Source organism: Carettochelys insculpta, chromosome 1, assembly GCF_033958435.1.
Source record: "Carettochelys insculpta isolate YL-2023 chromosome 1, ASM3395843v1, whole genome shotgun sequence".
Taxonomy (NCBI): domain Eukaryota; kingdom Metazoa; phylum Chordata; order Testudines; family Carettochelyidae; genus Carettochelys; species Carettochelys insculpta.
Window position 1 is genome coordinate 367,373,091 of NC_134137.1, and position 27,018 is coordinate 367,400,108.

The 27,018-nt window shown below is 41.9% G+C and overlaps 1 protein-coding gene across 4 annotated transcripts in view; it reads left to right on the forward strand.

The window, feature by feature from the left end:
- Nucleotides 1-27,018, forward strand: part of UPF2 (UPF2 regulator of nonsense mediated mRNA decay) — a 141,171-nt gene that overhangs the window by 25,885 nt on the left and 88,268 nt on the right. For 3 of the 4 annotated variants that reach the window (XM_075017949.1, XM_075017951.1, XM_075017950.1), the window contains exons 5-9: nucleotides 746-943; nucleotides 4,111-4,260; nucleotides 9,212-9,283; nucleotides 13,017-13,120; nucleotides 15,776-15,861. In XM_075017949.1, coding sequence (XP_074874050.1) covers nucleotides 746-943; nucleotides 4,111-4,260; nucleotides 9,212-9,283; nucleotides 13,017-13,120; nucleotides 15,776-15,861 — 610 coding nt within the window. The remainder of the gene's footprint in view (nucleotides 1-745; nucleotides 944-4,110; nucleotides 4,261-9,211; nucleotides 9,284-13,016; nucleotides 13,121-15,775; nucleotides 15,862-27,018) is intronic. The other variant, XM_075017952.1, reaches the window with a different exon arrangement.

The window sequence follows — 27,018 nt, forward strand, 5'->3', positions numbered from 1 at the left end:
TCGAAATGGCCACGCAAATGGCCATTTCGAAGTTTACTAATGAAGCGCTGAAATGCATATTCAGCGCTTCATTAGCATGCGGGTGGCCGCCGCGCTCGCAGCGCGTCCAGACGGGGCTCCTTTTTGAAAGGACACCGCCTACTTTGAAGTCCCCTTGAATAATGGCACTTGAATAAGGGGACTTCGAAGTAGGCGGCGTCAAGGCACGTCAATTTTGAAGCGCGGCGGCCGCCCGCATGCTAATGAAGCGCTGAATATGCATTTCAACGCTTCATTAGTAAACTTTGAAATGGCCATTTGCGTGGCCGTTTCGAAGTTTGGGGCACGTGTAGACGTAGCCTCTCTGTCATGAGTCAAAGTTCAATGAATGGCTTTGTGGCCTGAATTAGAGTATATTCTACTGAAAAAAACTAAATTGCAATATATATTTAATTTAAATATTCCAAGATATATTAATATTAAGTCATATTAATTCTTTGTCTTTTCTAAACTAATAATAAAAATTGAGCTGTTCTGTTATTTATAAACAATATTTAATAATGGTCAGTTTTAGAATCCAAGGTAGTGGCAGTAACAGAGAAACTAGTTTTACTGTTTATCCCAAATCTGTCTTTTTTTTTTTTTTTTTTTTAAAGAGCTGATCTGAAACTTGAGTTATGTAGCTCTAACCCTTATCTTAAAAGGAAATCTTTCTTTTAGTATTACTGTATTGATAAGAGTGCATTTGTGTATTCTCTGATTCTAGAACATGGGCCTGGCATTGACATTTTTACCCCTGGAAAACCTGGAGAATATGACCTGGAAGGGGGCATCTGGGAGGATGAAGATGCTCGAAATTTCTATGAGAACCTTATTGATCTAAAAGCTTTTGTGCCTGCCATTTTGTTTAAAGATAATGAAAAATGTTCTCAGAACAAGGACTCCAGCAAGGATGAGTTTAGAGGTAAAACAAGTTGAAAGAAAATGTTCTACAGTTTTTTAATTTTGTGTTAGATCCAACAGCCTTGTATGTTTGGCAATAGTAATAAGAGTCTTTATAAATAATGATTATTTAATCTATAGCAGTCAGAACACTTCACTAGGATAGTTGAATCTCTCTTGTCCAGCGCCCTTGGGACCTGACCGGTGCCAGACAAGAGAATTTGCCATACCACAAGAGGTCAATATTGTCTAGCACATTACCAACACTTCCACTGCTTACTGGGCTCCTTGAAGATCTTTAGGGGTAAATTTAAAGGTAAATAACAGCACAGAACACTGAGAGGCAGGACTGGTGGCTGGAAACAAACTTTATGGGACCATGGGAAACATGGCCACACCCATGTTGAGTGGTCATCCAGCTAACTAAAATCATGCAGGATTACAGATATTGCCAGCCGAGTGTATGCCTGATGAGAGAGGTAGATAATCTGAATACAAAGTTCTCATGACAATAATAAATAAAAATGAGTATTGATAGCATTTTTCACCCAAATATATGTGGTTTTGGTGGGAAGCTGTTCATATTTATATCTTTATATATGAATGAAGCAAGGCTGTGTCTTCACTGCGAAGAAAGGTATGGGTTTTTTTTTTACATTGAGATAATTATCTTATTAGCTGTCATTCAAAAACTTTCTAGTACAGACAAGGCATAGGTAGGTGGTTTGTTTTTTTGGACCTTGTTATTAACCTTGATCAGATCTGACCCACCTGCAAGCCATACACACCTGGGGTGACATTGATTAGATGCGTTAGGGTAAAAACTATTCGTGCCATAACCATTTAAAATTCTAGTGGATACATCTTGCCGTAAAATACACCTATGTCACGAAGTTTAACACTTTATCCATGATCGCAGAGTGAGTAAGTGCCTGTCAGGAGTGAAACTCCATTCATCAGTCTCTGAGGACTTGTTTATGCAGCAAGTTACTGTTTGACAAGCCATGGTGCAAATCTACAATATACTAGCTGGTGTACTGAAAATTCACAGGCAGGCTTGCTGAGCAGTAACTTGCTGTGTAGACAGACCCTCAGTCCTATGTCCCAGGCATGGTGGGGGTTGCTCTACACTTCAACTCGCCACTAGAGTACTGTGCATATGCTCCAGGTGAGTCTGAGAGCTCACAAGGGTGGGGAGGAGACAGCACTGTGCATTCCTGGTGGCGGTGAGGCCTGGCAGCCGCCAGCCCCACTCCCACACTTTGTCCGTGGGTCTGGCAAATCTGTTGGCTCCCTTGCTGCATACTAATCACTAAGCATATTGAGTGTCCCAATGAATGTTACTTCTGTACTAAGCACATGCCTCTTGAAGTTTTATCAAATATTTTGTTTATGAAATAGCGAAGTTAAATTAAACTTTTTTTTAAAAAGGGAGTTATGGGTTTATAAAATGCAAATTAATGTAATTAGAGACTACTGATACAGTACGTAGAAGGAATACTAAAATTAGGAAATATATTTCAGGTTATGTGTAGATTATAGTCATTGAAAACTTCAGTTGTGATGAATTTAGTTTGTCATTTAAGAAAACAAAAATACATTTTAGCATCAGATAGGGATACAAAAAGAGTAACCGTGTAACTGATCAGAATTCTATGGTTACAGAGTTTAAATGTTTAAGTGGGGAACTAGGGGTACAGAAGGAGTACCAACATGTACAGGGTCCTAGCTGCTGGTTGGCCCTGCACCTCTGGCTTTGCTACTGGCACCCCAGTCCTGAGGCTCTACTGTTGGCAGACATCCTAGCATGCACGGGGTGCCAGCTACCAGCTGCACGTGGCGGCTGGGATTGCAGGCAGCAGCAGCAGGTTGGCTGTAATAGACCCTAATTGCTGGGTCAGAGCCCTACTGTGGGGCCCACAGCCTGGAGGGACCCCAGACAGCAGCAAGTGCAGCAGCTGCAAGGGACCTTGGGGTTTCAAGATGCCCTGTGGCTGTGGAGTTCTGGCATGTGGCAGCAGCTGGGATGGCAGGCAGCACCAGAGCCCCAGGCACCATATGCAGAAACTTCAGGCACAAAGCCAGAAGGCGGGACCCTAGGCAGAGTGTGACCATTAATGGAGTCTGGTAAGCATCAGCTTATCTAGTAATCAGTCAAACACTTAGCCTTGATATCAGATTCTTATCATAGGTTAATAGATTTTAAGATAAGAATAGACTATTAGATTTCGTAGTCCAACATCCAGCAAAAAACTGTCTGCTGTGCAAATACAGGTTTCTGATGGGAACAAAAAGGGGTTCAACAAGAGTTCATTGTAAGCTTTTTGAAACTTGCAACATTTTGGGGACTGGGGCTTCACCTTGTATTTGTTATATTTCAGGTAGATTTTGTGGGAGATTTGTAACTGTAAAATCTTGGTGGAACTGTTTGCCTTAGGTAGTTTTGCCTCAAGTTCTTGAGTTCTCATCTTGGATTATGCAGCAGAACTTCACAATCCTGTTGCTCTCAGGTGTCCCATTTCTGGCATGAAGATATGTCATGGGGGCAGCACATAAAATAGAATAAAATTTCACTTTATGCATGATCGCCACCCTTTCAAAGTTTGCTGGTAGACTCATGTATTCAAGTTCTTGGGTCCTCCCATTTGTTTGGAGTTTTCTCCCTTCTTAGGACATATAGTTCCTTGGGCATTCAAATTTAATACTTTGCACTTCTCCAGTGCCTTCCTCTGGGGATTTCAATATGCTTTACAAGCGGGTGCTGCCTTTGAAGTTTTGAGTTTATTGTTCATGCTATTAAACATAGGGCACTGTAGATTACTTGTAGAATGCCTAATAACATATCCCAGTCCAATGAAGACAGAGCAAGTTCTATTGGGAACAAACCAAAACATTCAAAAGGTGTGAGCACCTTTTAACTGAAGTACATCATAGAAAAAATTGAATTAGGAAGATTGTTCTAGGCATGCTAAGTGATATGAAAGATGGTACAAAGTCCAGAGTTGACAAATGAGGCTAATACAGTTATTAGAAGACCAGTGTGCTGCTTCTCTGTAGAGGGGAATTAGAGTGTGTAAGAGGTCAGGTTAGATATGCAGTCATACACAAACCACGTCTTACAATATTTTTAATCCATGTTAACTTGCGCTTGTTTTACATGTAAAATATTTTCTTCCTTTTCTGAAACAGAATCAAAAGAGGGCAAGGATAACAAGGATGTTACTGGTACTGAGGATTTGGAGTTGGATATGGAGAATTTGGACATTAATGATGATAATTTGGAGTTAGATTGTGGTGATGAAGCAGAAGATCTTACAAAAAAGCTTCTTGACGAGCAAGGTAAAAGCAGAGTTGATAAACGTTTTAGGGCTACTGCATTTGTTTTCTATTTGGGTCCCTGTATTTCTTCAGTTCCTTGTATTAATGTGGAAGGGTTAGGTAGAAGCCGTTTTGAGTGATGTCACTCCTTCCTGCAGCCACTCTTGCTCAACTGGTGCTTTAAACCAGTCAGTCAGTCAGTAAAGAGAGAGAAGACATAAGAGTGCTCTGCAGAAAGAAAAGAGAAATGGTCCAACACTGCTGATGGATAAAAATAGAAGTAATAACTTCTGTTTAGTAAGAACACGAAGACTAGGATGCTTTAGTAACCACCACTTCGAGGTTTGTGTGGTGAAGTTTAATAGATGCCTTTGTTACTACTTTGACGTTTGATTGAATTGTTAAGAAAGATTAATGTAAAGACAATTCTACTCAGGACAGTGACTGTAATAAATAAGTTCAGGATTTGGTATCAATTAGTATATTATCAGTTGTGCTCAGCTTACAAACAAAATGACATCTTACTTTCAAGCCTGAAAGTCCTGCTAATGGTGCACAAGAAAGAATAGACTCCAGGTCATCCTTTTGTCTGTAGCAAGATTAGCACAGACAGCAGGAATGAAAACTGGTAAAGTCTATGTGGGTTGTGGTGAATTTGCACCTGTAAGTTATGAGCCTCCTACCAGTGTTGTTGAATTTTGGTAACCTTCTGAAAAGCAATACCAAATGTCAGGTACCAAGGGCCACAGACTTTTCAATTACTTCCTTTCTGCAGTTAGCTACAGAAAAAGGGACTTCCTTTGTGTGCATCACGTCTCATGATTTTGGCAGCGGTGAAAGTGAATGATGTCTGGGAATATTCATTCCTCAGATTCTGCTCTGGTTATATGGCCTTCAGACTTGACCTGCACCAATGGTTAGAGGCTCAATGGCCTTAAATTTGAAAAGCCTTATGAATCCCATCCCCAGATACGTTAAGCATTCTTCTGTCCCCATGAAGGAACAGACTGCGTTTGACTTCAAAGCCAAACAATGTGGGGCTGACTGTGGCATTGGAGAATTTTGTGTCTTTTTCTAAGTCTTCAGTGGGCTCTGAGGTTTCATTGGCTCAAAGACATGAGCCTTCTGGTACAAGAACTTAACCAATTCTGAGGGTAATTTCTGGTTCTAAAGTACTTGCCACAGGATCTCCTTTATCAGGGCCATGGCTTTCTGGGCACCAAAGAGACTTTGTACTAAATAGGCATGCTGGTGGGTGAGTGGTTTTAGTAAAAAGCAAGGGGAATAACATTCTAAACCTCAATCCTGATAACTTGTGATTGTTCAGATGAGTTGGCTTATTTGGTGGCATCTGCTCTTTTTGAGTTAGTACTTCTGGCTTGAATCTTTGGGCCTTTTGTTTGAGGCTTAGGTCTGTGTTGCAGACCATCCTTTCGAGAGGGAGAGTTTTTTCATTTAAAAGATTAATGATTTGATGAAGAAAGAAAAGAACATTGAGTTTGCTGTTAGGTCCTAGTGCATCCTCAATAGGTGCTGTTTTTCAGAAGATTCCTGAAGCTCAGTTATGCTGATGGTATCTCCACAATACAAAGATAGACACATAGTTATGGTCAGTAATGAGCTTTAAAACTCCGTTCATATATGATTCTGATACACAGAGGGAGCAAGCGCCATTGACCTAAGAATGTGCCTTCTTGACGTGGTCATTTTTGATGATAGACATACTTCAAATATATTTTAAGCTACTTCTAAAACATATTGCTGTAAATTACTTGTCTCTGTGAGCATCAGGAATTTTGAGGGCCCCAGAGAGCTTTCTAAATGACAGTGCAAACAAATGCAAAACATTAAAGAAGGAAGTGAATATTGATAAGAGGGAAGAATTCTCCCTCCAGTCTCTATTTGATTTGTGTGTAATGCAGCCAAAACTAAGTTACTTATTTTTGCTCGCGCTTTCCATCAACACCAATCATGACCTTGTCACTCAGTCCCCAATCTGGGGGTTATATTTTTGCTCGCCCAGCTCCTTTTGCTGCAGGCATCCATGCTGTATGCATATTCTTCTGTTCCTTCCTCCACTGTATCCAAAAACTATCCTTTTCTTTCCATCCCAGAAATTAACTCACCTTTATGCTCTCATTGTTTCCTGCCTTGCCTGTAACATCCTTCCCTAACACCCATGATGCTTTTAATATATATAAAATGCTGCAGCTTGTCACCTTCCTTTCCTGTTATTCTGGTCATCTCACTCCTCCCTTGGAATTCCCTGCCATGGCGTCACATGCCAACTTTAGCACATACAAGCTTGTGGTCATCATCTTGAAAACCCTGCAGAAATCATTCCTTCTTATTCTCCCTACTCTTGTTTTGCATTGTCAAACCTTGTCAAGCTGTCAGATTCTTACATAAATACATCCATGTCATCTTCCATGAAGTGGTCTGACTTGCCTCTTCTATACTTCCTGTACATTCCTGGTATTTAAGTCCCTGTTGAAAACTAACTTTTCCATTCTGCTTATGATGCATCTGTTTGGTACGTATATTTAAAAAAACTATTCTCTTCCTCCCATTTTTTCTACTTGTCTTTCTGTCCATCCCTTAGATTCTGAGATCCTTGGGGCAAGGACCATTCCTCCATGTCTATCTTGGGAGCACATTGTGGACACAACATTAAATACATTGTGTTTTTTATTCAGAGAACGATCTCTTTTAGGTACAACATGTGAAGGGCTTTTTCAGAGCATAGAAGAACTTAAAAATGCAGACATGCAATATCCTGACCTATCCTTAGCTCACCAATACTCACCAAAATTGGTTGATTTCACGCATCCTACCAGGCCTGTGAAATCAAACGACAGGTTTGACCCTTAGTAGGTTGATCTTCAAAGTAATGTAGACATGGCCTGAGTGTCTTTCTGAAACCACCAAGTGCCACCATCGGTGACATTTTTTCTTACCTTCTGGAATACTGAGATAATTGTGACAGTATATTATTACCCTTATTAATAATGTTTATTACAGTAATGCTTAAGGACCAAGCAAGAATGGAGTTCTGTTGTGCTAGGCATAGTACACAAAGTCGCAGACAATAACTGTCCTGAAGAGCTTGCAAACTAAATATATAAGACTGATAGAGGGTGAGAAAATGATAGAATGCACAAGTGAAGTGAACAGAATGAAGGCAGGAAATGTCATGTTAGTGCCACGAAATTTTTGGATAGGTTAGTTAGGAGGGGATGAGCTTAAATGAAAAGTGAAGGAAGAGGGAATGTTGAAGGGAAGGGAGTGTTAAGGGGACACAGCAAGAGAGAAGAGGGGAAGAAAACAATGTATGAAATGAACCTCGGATGAAGAGACTGAGACAGCAGGAAGACGACAGTTGGAGAAGATAGCCAGTCATCATGGACTAAAGAATGTCATGTCAAAACTGCAGCAAGTGCTCTGAATATCAGAAGTTATCTCTATATCTGGTTCTACTGTCTGGAGTGTGTCTGATTTCTTTCTCCAGTTTTCCCCAAAGCCCTATTACATGGGGGCGGGGGGAAGGAAGGCTCTAGTTTCTTCAAAGTGGTTTCCTCTGCAAAATTGTGGGCCAGTAGCAAGCTAGAGAGAGGGATGTCTCTATGTCGCTCCCCTTTTCCTTCCTCCTCCCCACATCTAGTACATAAGTTCCTGCTTTGCCTGCTTCTGCAGCTGTCCCTACCAGCTAAAGTCCAGTTTAGTCCAGAGTTCAAGTAATAGATTTGTCATTAGTAGAAAAATTAATAATGAATGTGTTCTGTGCTTAATGCATATGTATAAGTGTAATGTAATAAAGGTGCTTTGAGACCTTCCAGATAAACTAATTAAGGACAGTTTAACACATCTGTTCTCTAAAGGGTTTCTCACTACTTGTTAATCAAATAACTCTCAATTAGCTTTGAGATTGCTTTAGTGAAACCATATTCATAATTGTCTTTCCATCACACTGTGGGAAAGGGATCTTTGAAATAACAGCATGAGGGTAGAGGACAGGGTAACCAGGTGATAAAATTAAAAGAAATCTATGTGCCTACTGCTTAGTCTGCCTTTCTCACATATTACTGTATCATAGAGATGCTGATACAGAGCAGTGGTTCAACAGAGAAAGGATACTTACCAGGTGTGACCTGTCCTTCCCATGTTAAAGTTTTGCTTCCTATTTTTAAATCTTTTTACTGATTAAGGGGAGTGATTGAATCAATAATTTGAAAACCTAAGGAGAGACTTTTCTTGCTTTTTTGCAAACGCTGTTACTGAAAACTCAGTGTGTGATGGTGCTGTATAATTCCAAAACAGCCTTTTCTTTGATTGTGGGTGTCCGTACTGTTTATCCTAAATTGTGAGAGAGCCAAGTTGCTTTAGCACCATACACAAGCATCTTTGAGTAATACTTGCTTTTTGCCCCAATAAAAAGTGTTAAAATGACCACCAGTCAGCTGTCCTACTATTCCAATTGCTGCCAATGCAGAAGAGTCATTTCAGTTTCTGAGCTTGCCTGTCCATTAGGGAGTGTTAGTAACATAAGTGCATCCCCACATTTTCATTTTTCCCATAACAAGTTACTAGGGCATAATTTGAACTAGTTTTTGCAGGCCCCCAGGCAATGGATAGGTTTGACATCTTTTGAAGATATCATATTGGACTCTAAATAAAATTGTACAATAAATTAAGTCCATTTGACTTTACAAAAAAAGGCTATTGATATGGCATATAGTGTGTGTGCAGTTTTATTGATGAATAAGTAGTAGTCCTCACCCAACAAGTTTAGCATTTTTGTTGAATGTTACTATAACAAGAAGTAATGAAGTCATGAGGAGGAAAAAGAGGATATATACTCAGGAGGGAAGTTGAAACTGCTCATTCAAAGGTATCATTATAAGGAATTTAGATCAAAGAATTTTACTTCTGTCATGTTTCTTTTGGGTACATTTTAATTTTGTTTTATTTTTAGTATGCTCAGGCAAGAGAAAGGGAGCAGATAGCACCGGAGCTGAAAATAGTGACGGAAAACAAGCTGAAAGAAGTGAGTTTTGAGGTGCTATTTGAAGGAGAGGAGGTTGCTCGGCACGTTGAAAGAATGAAGCTATGTGGTGGGAGACAAAGGGACTATTAAGAAGAGAGGAGTGTGCACGGTGAAGGGCACAAGTGCTGGGAGTAGAAGGAAGCTGGTGTCGACACATACCTAGGATTAAAAATAGGTCTCTAATACCAAGTAGTCTATAAAAGAAAGAACATTCACAAAATGAGTTTGAATATTATGCCTATTTCTCAGTATCCTATTTAGAAGACTGGGAGGGCTGTTCTAGATACAAAAACAAAAAAAACAGCATGTTGAGAAGTATTTGCTGTGAATTATCCTGAGGGATTGGATGGCTTAGGAAGCTAGAATCCTTCTTCACCAAGTCTCTAAGTCAACAAAGCAGTTAGGCACATGCCCAAGTGCAAAACTGAATCAGGACCCTAGATACTGATTTGAATCCAGTCATGGTTAGTAACATCTGAAAGCCATCACCATGTAATGGTTGCTTGGTTTGAAATTAATTTAATGATTTTAGTACAGTGCAGAGGTGACCACATTTAAAAAAAATCAGTAATTGTTACTAATTGCTCCTTTGTCAGCAGCCTAAACAGGGAGGCCGGAGACGAATAGGACCAAGAAAGCTGAAACTGTCTCTGCCTCCTGGCAGGTTGTTGCTTCTAGGGGAGACAGAAGCAACTAGCCCAGAGGCTGCTAAGCAGCTGTAGAGCCCAGGGAAGCAGTAATAGGAGCATCTATATAATTACCTGGTGGAGTGTGGTCATTGTTACGCATTAAGGGACAAGGGAATTGGCGGGAGAAAAACCTGTGGTTCCTCAGACTATCTTCTGCAGCAGTTGCAGCAGGTATTAGGGATAATTCATGATGAAAAGGCTTTAGTTTCTTCCCCATCTCTTCCTCTGAAAATTATAAGCTCGTATCAACTTGACTTCTAGTAAATGAAAATAAAAAAGTATTTTCAGCTATTACAGCAATACTGGTGTTTCCTGACAATTATTGTGGGCTTTCTTAATGAAAACATTTTTTCTCTTAGTTGCTGTGAAAGATTCCAAGAAACAAAATAGGGAACTGAGACCATGCAGGAAAACAGTGAAATAATATTCTGTTAAGTGTATAAAATAAGTACTTTTACTTCTTCCATTCTAATTGTTAAATGTAAAAACAATACATAAAAAAGAGAAGTGTGGAGCAGATGAACTATTGAAATGATAGCGGGACCTCTCCCAGAAGGATTGTCTGCTAGGCATTGGAGAGAGAAGTGGAGCAGAGGTAGGGTTTTGGGTTTTTTTTTTTTTGTTTTTCCTCCAAAAGAGCTGTCACCTTTGAGATGGTGGCTCAGATAATGAGAACAAATGAGGTCCCCTACAGAGTATAGAGGCTGTTTGGAGAGAGAACCATGAAAGCTACCAAAGAATGTGCTGGAAATGGGTCAGGAGAGCACAACTACAGAAGCCTAAACAGGAGAAAATAGAGATGGGGACATTTCAAATCCATTTCCATAGTCATCTCTCCAAGACGAAAAATAATCAAATGCCTCTGGCTTGGGCTTGAGAGCTGTTATGTGCAGTCTGGTGAATTTTAACAAGCAGTCCTATGACACCTTAGAGACTAACAAATGTATTAGGTCATGAGCTTTCATAGGTAAAACCCACTTCCTCAGATGGGAAAAAAACCACCTTTAGTGAAGGATGGAAGGTCTAAGTTCTCTGTGTTCAGGTGGAATCTCTTTCACACTCAGTTGTGAATGCTCAGTCTTCTTCCCGTTTTTCTTTCCTGGCAATGGAAGGAGGTTTGGGACTGCACAAATTCTTTTGTATTCCTTGTTTCCCTGTGTTCTCTATTCCTCTGCATTCTGCTCACGTGCCTCTTTCTCCCACTTAGCCTAAAGTTGGTTCGGGGAAGGATTTATCAGTTCTCTCCCCCTCTGTGCTTAAGAGCCATGTTGACTACTTTCTGCCTGGACTGCCTCACTCTCTTCCATGTTACATTTGTGCTGCCCTGCTCAAATCTGAAACTCCAGTGGATGGCAGAAGCTTAAAAGAGGCCCTGTCTCAGGCATCCTTCTCATATGTTCCCCTCCATTGACACTCCAAAGTCAAAAGGTTAGCTTTTAACTGTTTTACTAGCTGCCCAGGATTTTAGCTAGAACAGAGAGCATAAAGGACCGTTTTTAAATATCAGACAGTTGGCAAATATGGAGAAGTATTTCAAGAACATATGGCTTGCACTTGCACTTGCAGTACCTCTTGTCTCTCAGGACTGTCACACATGTTTATATTCTGCCTTGCCTGTTGATGGAGCTTATGGGATGCTCTTCCTGGGTGCCTTGGTTCCACCACACCCTCTGTCTCTTGTGGAATTATTGTCCGCATGGATTTTGCTTCTAGTGCACAGATACCCGAGATTAGGTTCTTTTGGTCTATAATGCCCATTTAGGGCTGCCCCTGTGCTTTTGATGCTGTCACACTCCCCGCCTAAAAGCATAAAGGGCAGAGTGGGTCCAGTCAGCTTTCTGTTTCTTCTTTCCATTCACAGATGTAAAGTTGAACCCCTGCAGTTCACTTTTCTTTGCACTGTGCAACATTCATAGCCACATGAGAGATTTGAGCTCATAGGACTGCTCTGTTATGCTTAGGGTCTCTAAAAGACTCCTCGGCTGCACCCTACTTTTCAATAGAAATGGTGTGAAATCTGGTGATTTGCATTCCAGTCCCCTCCCACCCCAGGTCCTTGTTAAACCAAAGCAAAGGACATGCACACCTTTGTTGTGCACAGAGTTCTCTCATATTACTATATCAAACAAGGTTTCCCAGAAGCTTTCCCAGGCTGCTTGTAACGTTGAAGATAGGAGCTCTTCTTTCTAGGCTGTTAGCATTGTAGAGAGAATTAATGACAAGCAATATTTACTCAAATATTGTCTAGGCAGGTAACCAGTTTTATTAAATCATGGTATGAAACAGCTAAGTTAACTCCGTCTGTATAGGTGATACACCAGACACCATCTGTGATTTCTTGGAGAAGCGTGTCAGTTTCTGAAATTTGCAAGTCATCTATGTTGGGATTAGCGGAAGAGAGAATAGTTCCTTGCCTTGCAGTAACTGTGGTTCATGGAGATGTCTTGTTCACATGGATTCCATGACCTGCCCTCCCTCCCCTCTCTACCATCTGGATTCTGTATTGCCAAAGGAACTGAGGGATCAGATGGGTCCACCCCACCTTTTATGCACTTACGTGGCATCCAGGATGCAGGTGCAGTCCCAACAGATGCTGCTGCTCAAAGTATCTGATCTCATGTGCTTGAGGCACATGAACATCATAAGTGAAATCCAAACGGACATTGCACCTTCTAGAACTGCAGTTACTGTAAGGTAAGTAACTGTTCTTTGCCTTCCCACTCCTCAGGAAGATTGTGTGACCCACATCTTATGATTGAAAGAACCTTGCAAGTCTTGGTAGGGAGATGTGGTTGTTGATGCACCTCTGGGTGTAATTTAACTGGTAGAAGATACTTATTCATAGACCATGGATTGGAAGGTATCCAGACAATAGTCTTTAGATTAGTTAATAGGTAACTTCCTTGTCGCTTCCCTTTCCATGCAGGTGTTTGATAGGTGAGTATTGTAAGCACTGAACAGACCCGTGTATCACATTTAGCAAATTAAAGGCAATGGTTGGTATTGTGCACCACAAAATGTGCTGTTTGTTTGCTTTCTACTAGAGCAAGAGGATGAAGAAGCCAGTACTGGGTCTCACTTAAAACTAATAGTAGATGCTTTCCTTTTGCAACTTCCGAACTGTGTCAACAGAGACCTCATAGACAAGGTAAAGTCACATTAATGTATTATGCTCCTTTAATCCCAGAATGCTAAGCCTTGCATATTAATTTGATCTAAAATGTAATTCATGTGTTTGTACCAGTTTAATAGCAAGAGAAACTATAAGCCACAGGGTAGACTGTGGAGGCTTTAGCAAGATGTTTTTAGTTTACACACAAATTCAGATACTTCTGTCTTTTTCCCAGACAGCTGACTTGGCAATTTCTTTCGTATTTTGTATAGCCATATCAGATCATAAGGCCCTATGTGGGCCAAATCAACTACTTCTGCTGCTTGGTTTTTGAAAGACCTTCACTCTTGAGAGTCTATCAGGTGTAGGGTCCCTTCCTGATCTTGAGTACGTCCTCCTCCCTTCGTCACAAAAGCAGCAGTTGGGTAAGGACTTGCCTATGCCAAGAGTTAGAATCCAGAATCAGACATTACTCTGCGCATGGGGATTGTGATACTTATGGCCTTTCTGCGCACACACATTAATTTAAATTAAGTTATACTGTGAGTTTGAAGTCCAGCAGCTTGTCCTGGTTAATTCCATGTGTGGATCCTCTTTATTCAGGAACAAGAATGCTTTATCCCAAAATGGCTTAATCCTTGGAGGAAGTGGACTAAGTTAATTCAGAAGAAGGCATTCTTATTCTGGAATCATATCATTCATTTATGGAGTTAAATCAGTAATATCTATTGTACCTGCACAGTTGCCATATGTGGCTGTTGGTCCTGTAGAAAAGGCAGCCTCTCTTCATAGCTAGTGAACCTTGCAACTGTTTTCCAGACAGTTGACTCATTCTTTGTCTGTCTCCCCATCAACTCAAAGTTTCCATTTTCCATCTAGTGCACTGGTTCTCAAGCTGTGATCTGCAGACTATATAATAGTCTGCAGCTGTCTTACAGGTGGGCTGCAAGGCTTGGGGCTCACCCACCCAGAGTTCTTGCACCACCTTCCCACTGCAGGCAGGGGTAGCCCCAAGCCTCGCATGCTGGATGCAGTCCCCAGGGATGGGGGGAAAAAGCACTCCCCTTCCTCTTTGCTGGGAGAAATGCAGTGCCAGAAACCACTTCTGAGAGGGTTTCCTTGCTGCTCCCATGGGCGAAAATTTGGCCCATGGGAGCAGTGGAGAGTGGTACCTGGGGAGCAGCAGGGAACGTGGCATCAGTTAAGTGCCCATGCCGCATGGCCATCCCCTGTACCCTCATCCTCCTTTGCACCCCCTTCCCACCCAGTTCTCCGAGTCCCCCAGTCGGCTTCCCCTACCTCCCAGCTCTCTCAGCCCCACTGCCCTGGTTGGCTCCCTCACCCCTTCCCACCTGGCTCCTGGACCTCCAAGCCTTCGTGGGCTCTTGCGCCTCTCCTTCATCCTTCACACTCTCTCTCTCTCCTCGACAGACTTTGCACCCTACCTTATTACTTCATTCTCGCCTTTAGCCAGACACCCTACCCCACCAGCCTGATCCTGCATCCTTCATCAATCCTTCTCTCTCCTCCTCAGCCAGACCCTGCATGCACCCTTGCTCCTTCACCCTCTTATGGCCAGACACCCTATTGCCAGCCTGCTCCTGCACCCTTCCTCCATGCCAGATACCTCACATCCAGCCCACTGTTGCACCTCCCCTGCTTTCCAGAGCACTAACCCTCAGTCTTTATCTGCAACCTCCCTCTGGGCCAAGCACCCCACCCTGGCTCGCTTCTGCACCCTCCCACCATTTCACAACCCTCCACCCTTAGCCTGCTCCTGCACCCTCCCTCCTAGCCAGACCACCTCTCCCAGCTGACCTCAGCACGCTACCTCCCACCCAGACCTCCACCCTCACCCCCATCCCTATCCCACTCCCTGGCACCCCCTCCTGCACACTGAACTCCTCATTTTGGCCTTGCCTCAGGGTGGGGCTCACAAAAACTGCTAACCACAGGACCCCAAAAGAATTAATCTTGCCTGTGGGGGAGGCCTTGAAGCTTGGTCATCACTGTCTCCCTTCCCACCCCGCCTAATACACTGTGGAGCTGGAGTGCCAGATGAGTGAGGTATCTCAGTGAGGGCAACATCAGTGAGTGTTGAGGGGGTGGTATGATTTTTTGAGGGGGGCAGTTGCTGCTCACTTTTGAGGCCCCTGACTGATTTTTCTGTAGATAGAGGCCCCCAATCCAAAAAGGGTTCCCTACCCCACCATACATAAAGACAGTGTTGAAACCATTTTTTAAGACACAAATTAATATTTTATTTTATTTCAAATGAAGTTGGGTAAACATGATAGAGTGCTTATTCTGTTTATTTTGTTTTTCATTATTAATATTTCTTACTGATTACATACACCCCCTTATGTTACAGCTCCACTAGCCCAATGTGAATAATTTAGTATTTTAAGTATTTAGAAATAAACAAAGGCATTCCTTCAACATGGATGTTTGGCTGGTGGTTAGTGGAAAGGTTTGTGTTGAGTGGGATGGGCCATGGGTCAGAGAGCTTGAAAACCCTTATATCTTCTGAATGTGTAAATTCTAACTAGAAAATGAAGATTATATTGTTTTTAAGCAATTGGATGTAGCAAAACCTTGATTTAAGTAACAGACACTTCTAATATGTAAGTTTTACTGCTTTATATGTAGAAGCTCAGGTTTAAAAGTGAAACATTGATTTTTCCCTCACAGGCAGCAATGGATTTTTGCATGAGTATGAACACAAAAGCCAATAGAAGAAAGTTAGTACGAGCTCTCTTCATAGTTCCTAGACAGAGGTAAGTAAAGAAAAAAAAGTAGAGTAACGCTTTATTTAACTTGGCTTTAGTGTGTTAAACAAGAATGTGCAGTGTAAATACTAAGTCACATGTATCTACAGGTTGGACCTCCTGGGTCCAGTAACCTCGGGACCTGATCAGTCTCAAATGAAGGAATTTGCCAGACTAAGGGAGGCCCCTGCCTCCAGTCTTCTCTCCTCTCCCCCTGCTGCCCCTCCCCATGGCTGATTGTGCTTCTGCCCTGGTTGGCCCAGCTGGGCTGCTGCCCATTCCGGATGCTGGCACTGCCCCTGCTGTGGCCAGCCCCAGCCCTGGATGGGCTACTGGATGCCAGCTCTCGTCTCCTTGAGGACTCTGGTTCTACCCATAGCCAGGTTGGCCAATGCCAGCCCTGCTGAGCTCCCAGCCACCTGCTCTTCTGTCAGTAGGCTCCCCACCAGAGGGCTCTCTTGTCCTGGAGCATTCATGGTCTGTACTGCGCATGTTGCCAGACCAGAGAGTCCTGGTTTTGGGACGTACAACCTGTCGTACGCTTACCCATGATGCACACTTCTCTGGTGGTATTTTCTTATGGATTAAGGGGACACTTAAAACTAGAAAGCAAACTAAGATTGTTCATACTGGAACAGCTTTTAGTATGGATACTCTTGTGACTTGCTTTCTTTTTTCTGATGATAGTTATGGTTATTATAAATCTTTTGGTGACTCATGTTTTGTTTAAACCATGACATCAAAAATAAAGCTTTTCCAAGAAAAAGTAGTTTGTGTTACTCAAGAGAAATACTTTAATCATATCTGAAAGCCCATTCTATCCACAGGTGTGGCAGTTAGGCCAAGTAATCCATTTTCTGTGCAATCTTTCTCATACAACCAATAAAATTCTTGCATGCAGCTCAGCTGTAGAGTATAGGTGGTAGTGATGGCAGAAGTAAGCCAGCCTCTCTGGTCTTGGGCTCTTGGCATGGGTGCTTTAGTGTACACTGTTCAGTTACTATTTATAGAGCCAAAATGGCATGAACTAAAAAACTGACAGTAGCAGACTGCAAATCCCAATGGTGACTGAACCTTTTGATAGTTTAATAAAAAGGAGTTATCAGCCTTGTTTGTAGCTGCTAGCCAGTCATGGCCAGTGGGTGCTGCAAGAAGTGTCGCAGACCAGGACACCACTTCTTGCAGCGCCCTTTGGCTGGGAGTGGTGGTCTGCATCCAGTGAGAGCTGTGAGCAGCTATACGTGTGGATGCATAGATAAAGTGAGTGTCTGGTGGCCTGCCAGTGGCTAACCCTGGCAAACCACATCCAGTCCATGGGATGCTTCTTTCCCACTGATGGTAGCTGTTTCCTTTGCTTCATACTGGTTCTGTAACATTCATTCTAGGCTTCAGAGTGATACAGAATGGTAATCACTAAATCCTATTATACAGATTATCCCGGGGAAGTTAGCAGTAAGATAAAGTGATAGTACAGTAACAAAGGGTCAGCTGCTTGCAGATGAGGACCTAACCTGCTAACACAAACAGTGCAGTGAGCTCTGACCACTCTCATCTTTTCACGGGTCCTCTACTAAAGAATAATCTGGGCACATCCCTCTAATCTCAGGTACAAAGCAGACTTCAGGTTAACAGTGAGATAATCAGTATGCAAAATCATGCTCTTTACACAAGAGCACAAGAATAGAAGAGTCCTTTTTATGCTAGACTTGGGGATAGGTACTGCTATAGTAGTAATTAGTTTGTGTGAGATTTTTTTTTGTGTGTTATGCACAATCTCAAGATAATAGCTAAGGCTGTCGAGATAATAACCATTCAGCTGTCATGGGAATTTTGTTGTACTGAAACCTTTCATGACCTCTTTCTTCCTCTCTTTATGGTCAGCAGCTTTTTGAATGGATATGCTGACTGCATCTATCATCTGTGTGGCACTTGGAATTCTACCGATTAAGAGCTCTATCATTTTCTCCCTGTTTGCCTGTTTTAACGGGTCTGAGAACTTTATTTGCAAATAGCCTTAGAGTCAAATGGTTTATTTAAAAAAAAAAAAAAAAAAAAAAAAAAGGAATATGTGTAGAGAAGATTATATTAAAACAGACTGATCTGTGTTATGTATCTAGCCCTTATTCTCTGCCAAAGCTCATCTAGTACTTTATGTGCTTGCTATGAAGAAATAATCTAATGCTTTTAGATTGATATGAAATCCTGGAAGTACGCAGCTGCTTTTGGTCTGCAGCTGTTAATATTGAAGCCTCTGATTCTCAGATGTCTTGGGTCATCTAGAGAGCAGCCTTATAAAGAGTGTGTGGTTTATAGTCCTAGTCCATTCAGGATTGTATTAATTGCTTTGAATACAAGGGATTTGGTTCTTGGTTCCCATGCTATTTTTTCCATTTAAAAATCTGTGTACATGGTGCAATAGCTATCTTCTATCCCTTCTTTCCATCTTGTTTGTAATAAGTGTCTAGTGTTCAAAGGACCTTGTCTTGTTGTGTAAAGACCATGCATTCTGATTATCCTGATTTTTAACCTGAATGTCTGTCTTAATGTCTGAATTAAGAGGGGGAAGGGCCTATGTAATTGTTTAGTGGCAGGCTGTCAGAACATGACAGTTATTAGCATACACTCCATCCTGTTAACAGGAGGTGTCCTCACTAGTAGTCAGCTGACCCTTTGTCCTTGTAAGTGATCCAGGTAATTTACATAGATTAGAAAGGCCACAAATGGAATGAAAATACTTACGTATGGGATGCAAGATGCATTTCAGTTTATTGACAGACATGCAATAATTTGCTTCTGTAATATAGACCAGGTCTAAAAAAACTGCCCTTTTTTTGAAAAACACCACATTTACTCTGCTTAAATCAGTTATTTTGTTATGAATAATATTATTATTAAATAAGTCCCTTTTACATAGATTTAGATCATTAATGCTGGCTACTCCTTTGTAGCTCATTGAAAAAGAGCAAAGTTAACAGCTATAGCTAATGGTCAATATGAGCAGTCTAATCTCTACAGCATTTTGTGGGGATGCAAGTTTGGGAAATAGAACAAGTGTTACTGTATGTTTCCAGAATCTCACGTGGTAAATGGAAATGCTGTAATACTTTTATCACTGCAGAAAAACTTCTGCTGTTTACAACGGAGCTGAAGTCCGAATGTTTTAAATAGTTTAATATGAGTAGTTTAACTGGTTTAAATAGTTTAATATGAATCCAAATTTTGAGTAAATAATCTTTAAAGCTCCCTGAGCATGTTTCAGGATTATCAAAGGCTGATTCATAAACACAGTTTTCTTTCTGAGCATCTTAAATTTATGCTGAAGAGTTGTCAGAATAAATTGAAGATGCATCTTTGTTTTAAGATAGAAAATATACAATTATTCAGAAAATTCCTAGATGAATTTGAAATGTGCATCTGACAGATCAGCATTAATATGCCAGTTATTAATATCTGACAGTGCAATTAGTGTTGAGAGAGAACTAATACTTAGTTTGTTAGCTAAGAGTACAGCTAAAAATCTCATTGCCCATTATGACTACCTTAGTATCTACTCTTCCACATGCACTTCCCATGTTCCCTGTTGGAAGGGTCATTCTCCCTGCTCTATGGGTCCTCAATTAGACAGAGATCTAGCTATAGATCTCTGGCTTAGACTGCATTCAATGCACTGCCCCCATTCTCTTACCTTGTTCAGTGATATCTACCTGTAATTGTGCTATTCAGCTGCAGAACCACTGATGGTATGTTGGTTGGTCTGCTCTCTCTGAACCACAGTTTTCTTAGTCACAGTAATCCTATTTGGAAACTGTCACCTTGTTGTGATGAAGAGGCTCGCATGTTTCAGTGACCTACAGAGCTAACTTGTCAGGAGCATCCTGTTCTGAGAGGATCTCTTGAGATGAACAGGTCAGAGGAGAATCCTAGAACAGGGCTTAGCAACGTTGCCTGGTGGAGTGCCAAAATTTGACCTTTTGACCTCTATGTATGGTCTGAGTGCTAGTGATGCTTTTCTGAAGTCACTACCAGTCCTACTTAAAACACCTTCATTAATACATAAATTAAGATGCAGAGCATTATTATTTATGTGCTGGTTAGTAGCATTAGCTGGTCTTTTGTTAATCCACAGCTGGCATGACTTTGAACAAGTTCCCAGCTGCATCGAGGAGGAGGAGGAGCGGGGCTGAGCTCCTGCTTCACCTGTGGATGAAAATTGGCTCACGTGCCACTCTTGGCACTCGTGCCAGGGGTTGCTAACCCCCTGTTCTAGACAAAGCATAGCCTAATCCTCACAAGTGCTCAGTGGTGGGTCACGTGAAAGTGAGTTCTTGGATCTCAACAGTTATGAAAGCAGATGAAGGCTGCAGCAAGTTGGAAATCTAGGGTCATCTTGGCCTTTTCCTGCCATTGGCCCTGGACCTCCAGCTTGTTGTGATCATGGCTGCTGTTGTAAGCACACCGACTTCCCCATGTGTTTAAAAAAAAATGCCATGCAGCCTTCTGCCATGAGAAATGGCCTCTTTCCAATCTTTTAAACCCTGCAACAATGAACTAGTGGTGGGAACAAGATTAGTAAATCTGGGAGTCCCTAGCTAGCATCTACACCTTTTCAGTAGTAGTTAAATGGTCATCTTATAGCTGGACTGAAATTGTGTGAAATTCTGCAGCTACTATAGTGACTGTGAAGTCCTCTTTGGGATCTCTGCTGCTCACCCCACGGGGGGATAAGGCTAGAAAACATGCTCTATATGTAGGCTGTCTCATACACTACTAGCTTGATTACTTTGTCTAGTGGGATCGCTCTGACTGTGGTCAAACCTGTGAAAAGACAGTGACTTTAGCTACATGGAATGTTTGCACTGTGATGAATACTAAAGATAATATATGGCCAGAATGAAGAACTGCTATCATCAGAGAACGTGTGAGATGCATCAAGTTTGCTTGCCTGAGTAAGACAAGGTAACGAGATGAAGGTTAATCAAGGGAAGAAGGTAGATGTGGCTGCACCTTTTTGAAAGGGAAATCTGCAGAGGACAGGCAGGCAGGACAGGCATGAAAGTTGATGGTTTTAGTTTTGCAATCAGGATTCAGTTTGTCAGTTTACGGCAGTGTCTCCTAGTTTTATTTGGCCATGGAACCCGTTTAAACTCAAAACAATTTTGTGGAACCCCATTCCCAAGCTCTAGCCCCCTTGGCCTCCAAACCCACTCCCCATCACCAGGCTTTACCCACTTCAGCCCTCAGGCCCCAAATCTGCCCCTCATCCCCAGGCTTTACCCCCCAATCCCTCAACCCCCTCACATCCCTAGGCTTAATCCACCTCAGCTCCAAAGCCAGCCCCCAGGACTAACCCATTTGTGGTGCTGGCTGGGGAGCCTACACAGGCAGCCACATGCACCCAGCAGAAGGAAGGTAGGCGTGGCGATGTTCTGCTGGTGGGGGTGAGTGGACTCATGCCCACTGGAGGGCTGTGGTTGCCTGGATATGGGATAAGTGAGCAACTCTCAGCGGCTCCCTGCCCTGCCCCTGCTGAAATGATGGAACTAAATTCAATTGGTTTAATGGCTGGATCCCTCCCACCACCCTGCTGGTCGTTAAACCAATTAAATGTAGTTGTAGTGTTTTCAGCAGTGGCAGGGCAGGAATCCACAGAGGAATCTTGTCATGGAATGCTTATTTTCACTTCACAGAACCCCATTTGGGAAACACTGGCTTACAGAATTTCTTGCAGGAATCAATGACTATCTTAAGACTCTTTGCATTGAGCTCAAAAACAACCAGTTTGTCATCTGTGCCTATGCCTCAATGCTGGATTGTATTGAGGATATTAAGTAACAATTCTATACAAATCTGGACAGAGTCTTTACCAGCATTCCCATGGAGGATAAGATCAGTTTCCTCTGAGATTTTAACGCCCAGGTCGGGCAGGAGTCAGATCTCTGGAATGGCAGATGAAGTAGGAAAGGCTCACTCCCAACAGCATCCTGTGCCTGAGAAAATGCATAGAATGTGGTGGGGTCATTATGAACACCCTCTGTAGATGTAGTGAGAAGTGTAAGACCACCTGGAGAGACACTTGTGCTCCAGGCATGGGCACCTTCTTAAGTATGTCATTGTTAATGCACAAGATAGGAAGGATGTCCATATCATGAGGCCTATACATGGAACTGGTAACTGTTAAACAGTCATCTTGTTAGATCACTCATAAATTTCCAGTTTGCTTCAAGGCATCACAAGCAGGCAAAATCAGTACTAAAGAAAATTCAAGATCAAGTCCCTTGAATATATAGAATGGCTTAAAAGAAATGTCAGCAGTATCTACAGGAGCAACTGGCTGATGAACGTTTCTGGAAGGGATTAAAGATTGCCATTCTCTCTTACCCTGCCTGCTTTCACCAGAGTTGTGGTGGTGGTGGTGGTGGTGTGTGTTTTGTTTGTTTGTTTTGCTACGTGAGGTGATCTTTTCTTTTCTGGTAGAGCAGGCCCTAGATCTCAGCGTTGTTCTCATTTAAAAACGATGTATCACGCCTGCAGAAGAGTCATACAAGCAGCTCCAGGCTGAAGCCCAAGGGAAAATCTTTGACATCAAAATTTAAGTGGTGGTGAGAAGAGCCCAAGGAGATTGAGGTCTATAATGCTAAAACATAGCATGAGCTTTTTTCAGGCAATAAGGGCCACTAGTGGCCCTCAGCAGGGTTCCCTCTAATTTTTTCCCATCCACATGTGGAATACATTTTTGTTATGTGCACCAAGGCATGTGTGGATGTGAGCACCAATACAAACGCGTTGCCTACTGTGGCACTCTGCTGATCAGCTGGGCAGCATCTGAGTCTCTTCTGGGCAGCCACCTAAGTACTCAGCTTATGGGGAACACTAACCCCAAGGTCTCTTGGCCCCACACCACCTGGAGTCCAAGACAAGTCCAGTGTATTTTAAGGCCAGCAAATCAATAAAAGCCAGATGGAAGGAGCACTGTTACTCTGAACTGAGAGTCAGCAGCTTCTACTGCCACTATTGAATCTATACCTCACTGCCATGAGACTCTTGCTAATGCCATCCCTCGGTCCCAGAAGCTTAACACAAGCCAGCATGCAGACCAAAAACAACAAGGCAACAGCCAGATTGCATGGCAGCTGAAGTATTCACATTTTGTCGTGAAGAACTGACAAAGAAGGTCCACTGGCTTTTTCTTCACATCTGGTACAGGTAGCACCTCCTGAAACCAGCACTTTCTTATCCAGCAACATCCCTTTAGTCCTAGCTAAAGATCACTACAGAATGGATGGGCAGCTCTGTAATCTTCAATCTCTGCATCCATTTCTGATCTTCAGTACGCTGATTGTGTCTTCCTTTTGCACATTGGGAATAATCCATACTGGATTTCCTCACACGTTTGCTGAAGCCTTCACTCACTCCATATTTAAAGGCTCAAGTGCTCTATCAGCCTGTTTCAGGCCTTGCATGTGACCCATCACAAATCACCACTGAGGGTCAGACTTTGGAAACAGCTGAGCATTTTACTGTCTTGAAGCCAACTTCCTCAAAATGCAGAAATTGACAGTGAGGTCCAGCACAGGATTCAAGTGTGCAAGTACTTCCTTTGGGTAACTGCTTTGATGTCATTTTGTAACTGTGACCTGTAGCAGGACATCAAGATCCAGGTCTCCAAGACAATTGTTGGTCCTAAATTGTTTTACATGTGCAAAACCTGGGTGACCTATGGAGAGCACCTTAGGTTTCAGGGGAGGTAGCACCAAAAATGCCTCTGGAAGATACTTCACTTAAAGTGGCAAGATCACTGCTCTAATGCCAGCATCCTTGCTGAAGCAATTGTCACCAACAAAGAAGAAATGATCCTCATGTACCAGCGTCACTGAGCTGAACATTGTGTGTGGATGCCAGACTCTTGTTTCTTAAAACAAGTCCTCTACTCTGAGCTCACCCGTTGTCAGAGATCCATTGGTGGTCAGAGGTAACACTGAGGACATACTGAGTGTTTTAAGAAAACTGATATGGACATCACAAGGTAGGAGGAGCAAGCCACCAACTGACTTACAGTGGCACCGTATTCTCCATCAGGCAGTGACCTGATTTGAGGAGAAGCACCTTGCCCTCAAAGCTGAAAAGAGAGAAAGAAGCAAAAAGAAAGAACTTTCTCCCAGCAGGAAGCTGGCCTGTCAGAAATCCACTGTGGGTGGAACTGTGGTTCCGAGATTGGACTCATGAATCACATCAGGACCCATATGTCAATCCTTGATAGAGATCATCCTCAAATTGAGGAATTACGAATGAATGAATGAATGAAAGTCACTGTAAGAGTTTCTGCCCTCAAGCTACAGAGGGAATGTTGTCTGAGACTGCAGTAGGAAGAGCAGAGAAGGCAGATATGGTGTTTGCAGCCCCTTATGGTTCCAAATCCCCATGTGTGGGAGGGACTGTGAGGACCATAGCTAGCAGCCCCTCTGCTCGTTGTGCTGCACCGCCAGCTGGCAGCCTCCACTGTTTAGGGTTTTTTTCAGTATGATCTGTTGGAGTTGTTAAGGAGAGAGTCACTTTTTCTTTAAATCAGACTTCTAATATTTGTGGTAAGAATTATAGATGATGCTGTATTACATACAACATCTAGTGCCAAAAATATATATACTTTTAATAAAATATTAACATGCTTTACAAAAGTGGTAGTGCAGTGCTTACCCTAAAACTTAAAGGCTACGTCTACACGTGCCCCAAACTTCGAAATGGCCACGCAAATGGCCAATTCGAAGTTTACTAATGAAGCGCTGAAATGCATATTCAGCGCTTCATTAGCATGCGGGCGGCCGGGGCACTTCGAAATTGACGCGCCTCGCCGCCGCGCGTCTCGTCCAGACGGGGCTCCTTTTCGAAAGGAGCCCGCCTACTTCGAAGTGCCCTTATTCCCATCAGCTCATGGGAATAAGGGGACTTCGAAGTAGGCGGGGTCCTTTCAAAAAGGAGCCCCGTCTGGACGAGACGCGCGGCGGCGAGGCGCGTCAATTTCGAAGTGCCCCGGCCGCCCGCATGCTAATGAAGCGCTGAATATGCATTTCAGCGCTTCATTAGTAAACTTTGAAATGGCCATTTGCGTGGCTATTTCGAAGTTTGGGGCACGTGTAGACACGGCCAAAGGTTGTTCACTAACAGAGCCTTCTCTGGGGGTTACCAGGTTGATGTATTCCAGCATGCAAGTTTCCTTTTTGAACTCCTGATACAAACTTTACTTACCATTTCCAGTAGTTTACACCATCTCTTCATGATGGCAATGGGGAAACAAAATGTCAGGATGCATTACGTGTCTGCCTTTAATTTAAAAGGTTAGAACAACAATATCCTTCTAGAAATGAGACTAAATAGCACATTTCAAATACATTTAGTCTTGGTGGATAATTGTACTTGTTAGAAGTCATATAGTCTGAATTATACTGAAATCCAAAACAGTAAGGTTAGACAAGGATTTTTTTATTTTATAAGTGGTTTTTGTTTTTTTCTATTTAAATAGGTATCAGCTATTAAACAACCACTTCTTCATGAACTCTTTGCTACAGAATGCAAATCAGTGCATTTGTGAACAGTTTCCTGGACCCATCAGCAGCTTATTCAGTAGAGGTTGAACATCTAATCCAGTAAACCCTCATCGAGCAATATCCATAACATGACATGATTTTAGTTAGCCAGATGACCACTTCTCCTGGGTATATCGAAACTTCCCATGAAGTTTGTTTACAACCATCAGCGCTGGCTCTCAGTATTCTGTGCTGTTACTTAAATGTAATTTACTCCCTAAATGTCCTTCTAAGAGGCCAGTAAGCAGGGAAAGTGTTAGTAGTGCTGCTAAACAATATTGACCTCCCATGGTCTGGCAAATTCTCTCATTTGTCCGCTGGTCAGGTGCCAAGGGTGCTGGACTCAAGACATTCCACCTGTATATTATTATGCAGTGTTGCTCTTTGTAAGGCTTTCTAACGCTCTCTCACTTTTAGGATAGAAAGTTTTGATACTCTTCATAACCTGTTTAGCAAAAAACAAAAACTGAGCTGTTTGTTTTTCAATTCAATGAAAACTGGTGTCAGAATAGCACTGCATTGCACTGTGTGGTGCATAAGTGTGGGCATATTTTAATTTTTCAGCTGAGGTTTGAACCTCTGACCTCAAGGGTACAGAATGTCTTGCTTAAACAGTGTTTTGCTTGCTAGCATTCAAGTAAGTGGCTTTCAGACTTGGAATTAAAAGGTACCTATTTAAAACTAAATATCAGTAGATTAATCCCGTGTAAATTTATTTTTACAAAACAACTTTACAGTAATTAAAACATGGCTACTCGATGGCAAGAGAATTATGGATAATTTATTGTTGGATAGCTAAATGGTTAAATCTGCCCGCTAAAGTGGTTAATTTAACAGTTTACTTGCATGCTGCAATCCTATAGGTATTCTCCATCAATAGAGAAGCTTACATGTTCTTACAGGTTATAAATTCTAGTAGAATAAGAATTCTAAAACAAGAGGTAATTGGAATTTGTTGTGTGTTCTGAGTTCTGCCAAAATCTAATATTTTTTTAATATTTTAAAATTAAAATGACATCCTGGATTATGAAAACTCTTACTCATATGGTATTAAAATTTTGAGCATTAGTTATTTTTAAGACACGAGATTCTCGTTTTCTACTTTAAGATGCATTTTTTATTTAAATTTAAACTAACTTCTAAATAAAACCCCCTGTCTCTAACTTCTTTCAACTCTTTGGCTTTTTAATTATCAGTAACCAGGTCAATTTTGTTTAACTGAACGTTAGCATGTCCCTGTTCATGAAGACCTTGTATTTCAGGATAAGAGTCTCTCAGAGATCTGTATAAGTTGTTGAGACTTATAGTTGAGAAGCATCAAAAGTCGGGGGCATAATTCATTTGGTCATTCCTACTGCTTTGATTGAAGGTGTTAAGAAAGGACTTCACATCACCAGTCAATATATTTGACTATTGATCAATACGTGTGTCAGAGCATAGAACTATTTAGATGCTATAAATATTTTAGCTCAGTGTTTCTCAGCCTTTTTTTTTTTTTTTTTTTTAAATAAATAAAGTACCCCCCAGGCTTCTTTCACATACCACTGATTGAGAAACATGGTTTTAAAGTAATCTGAGGTTTCGAAAC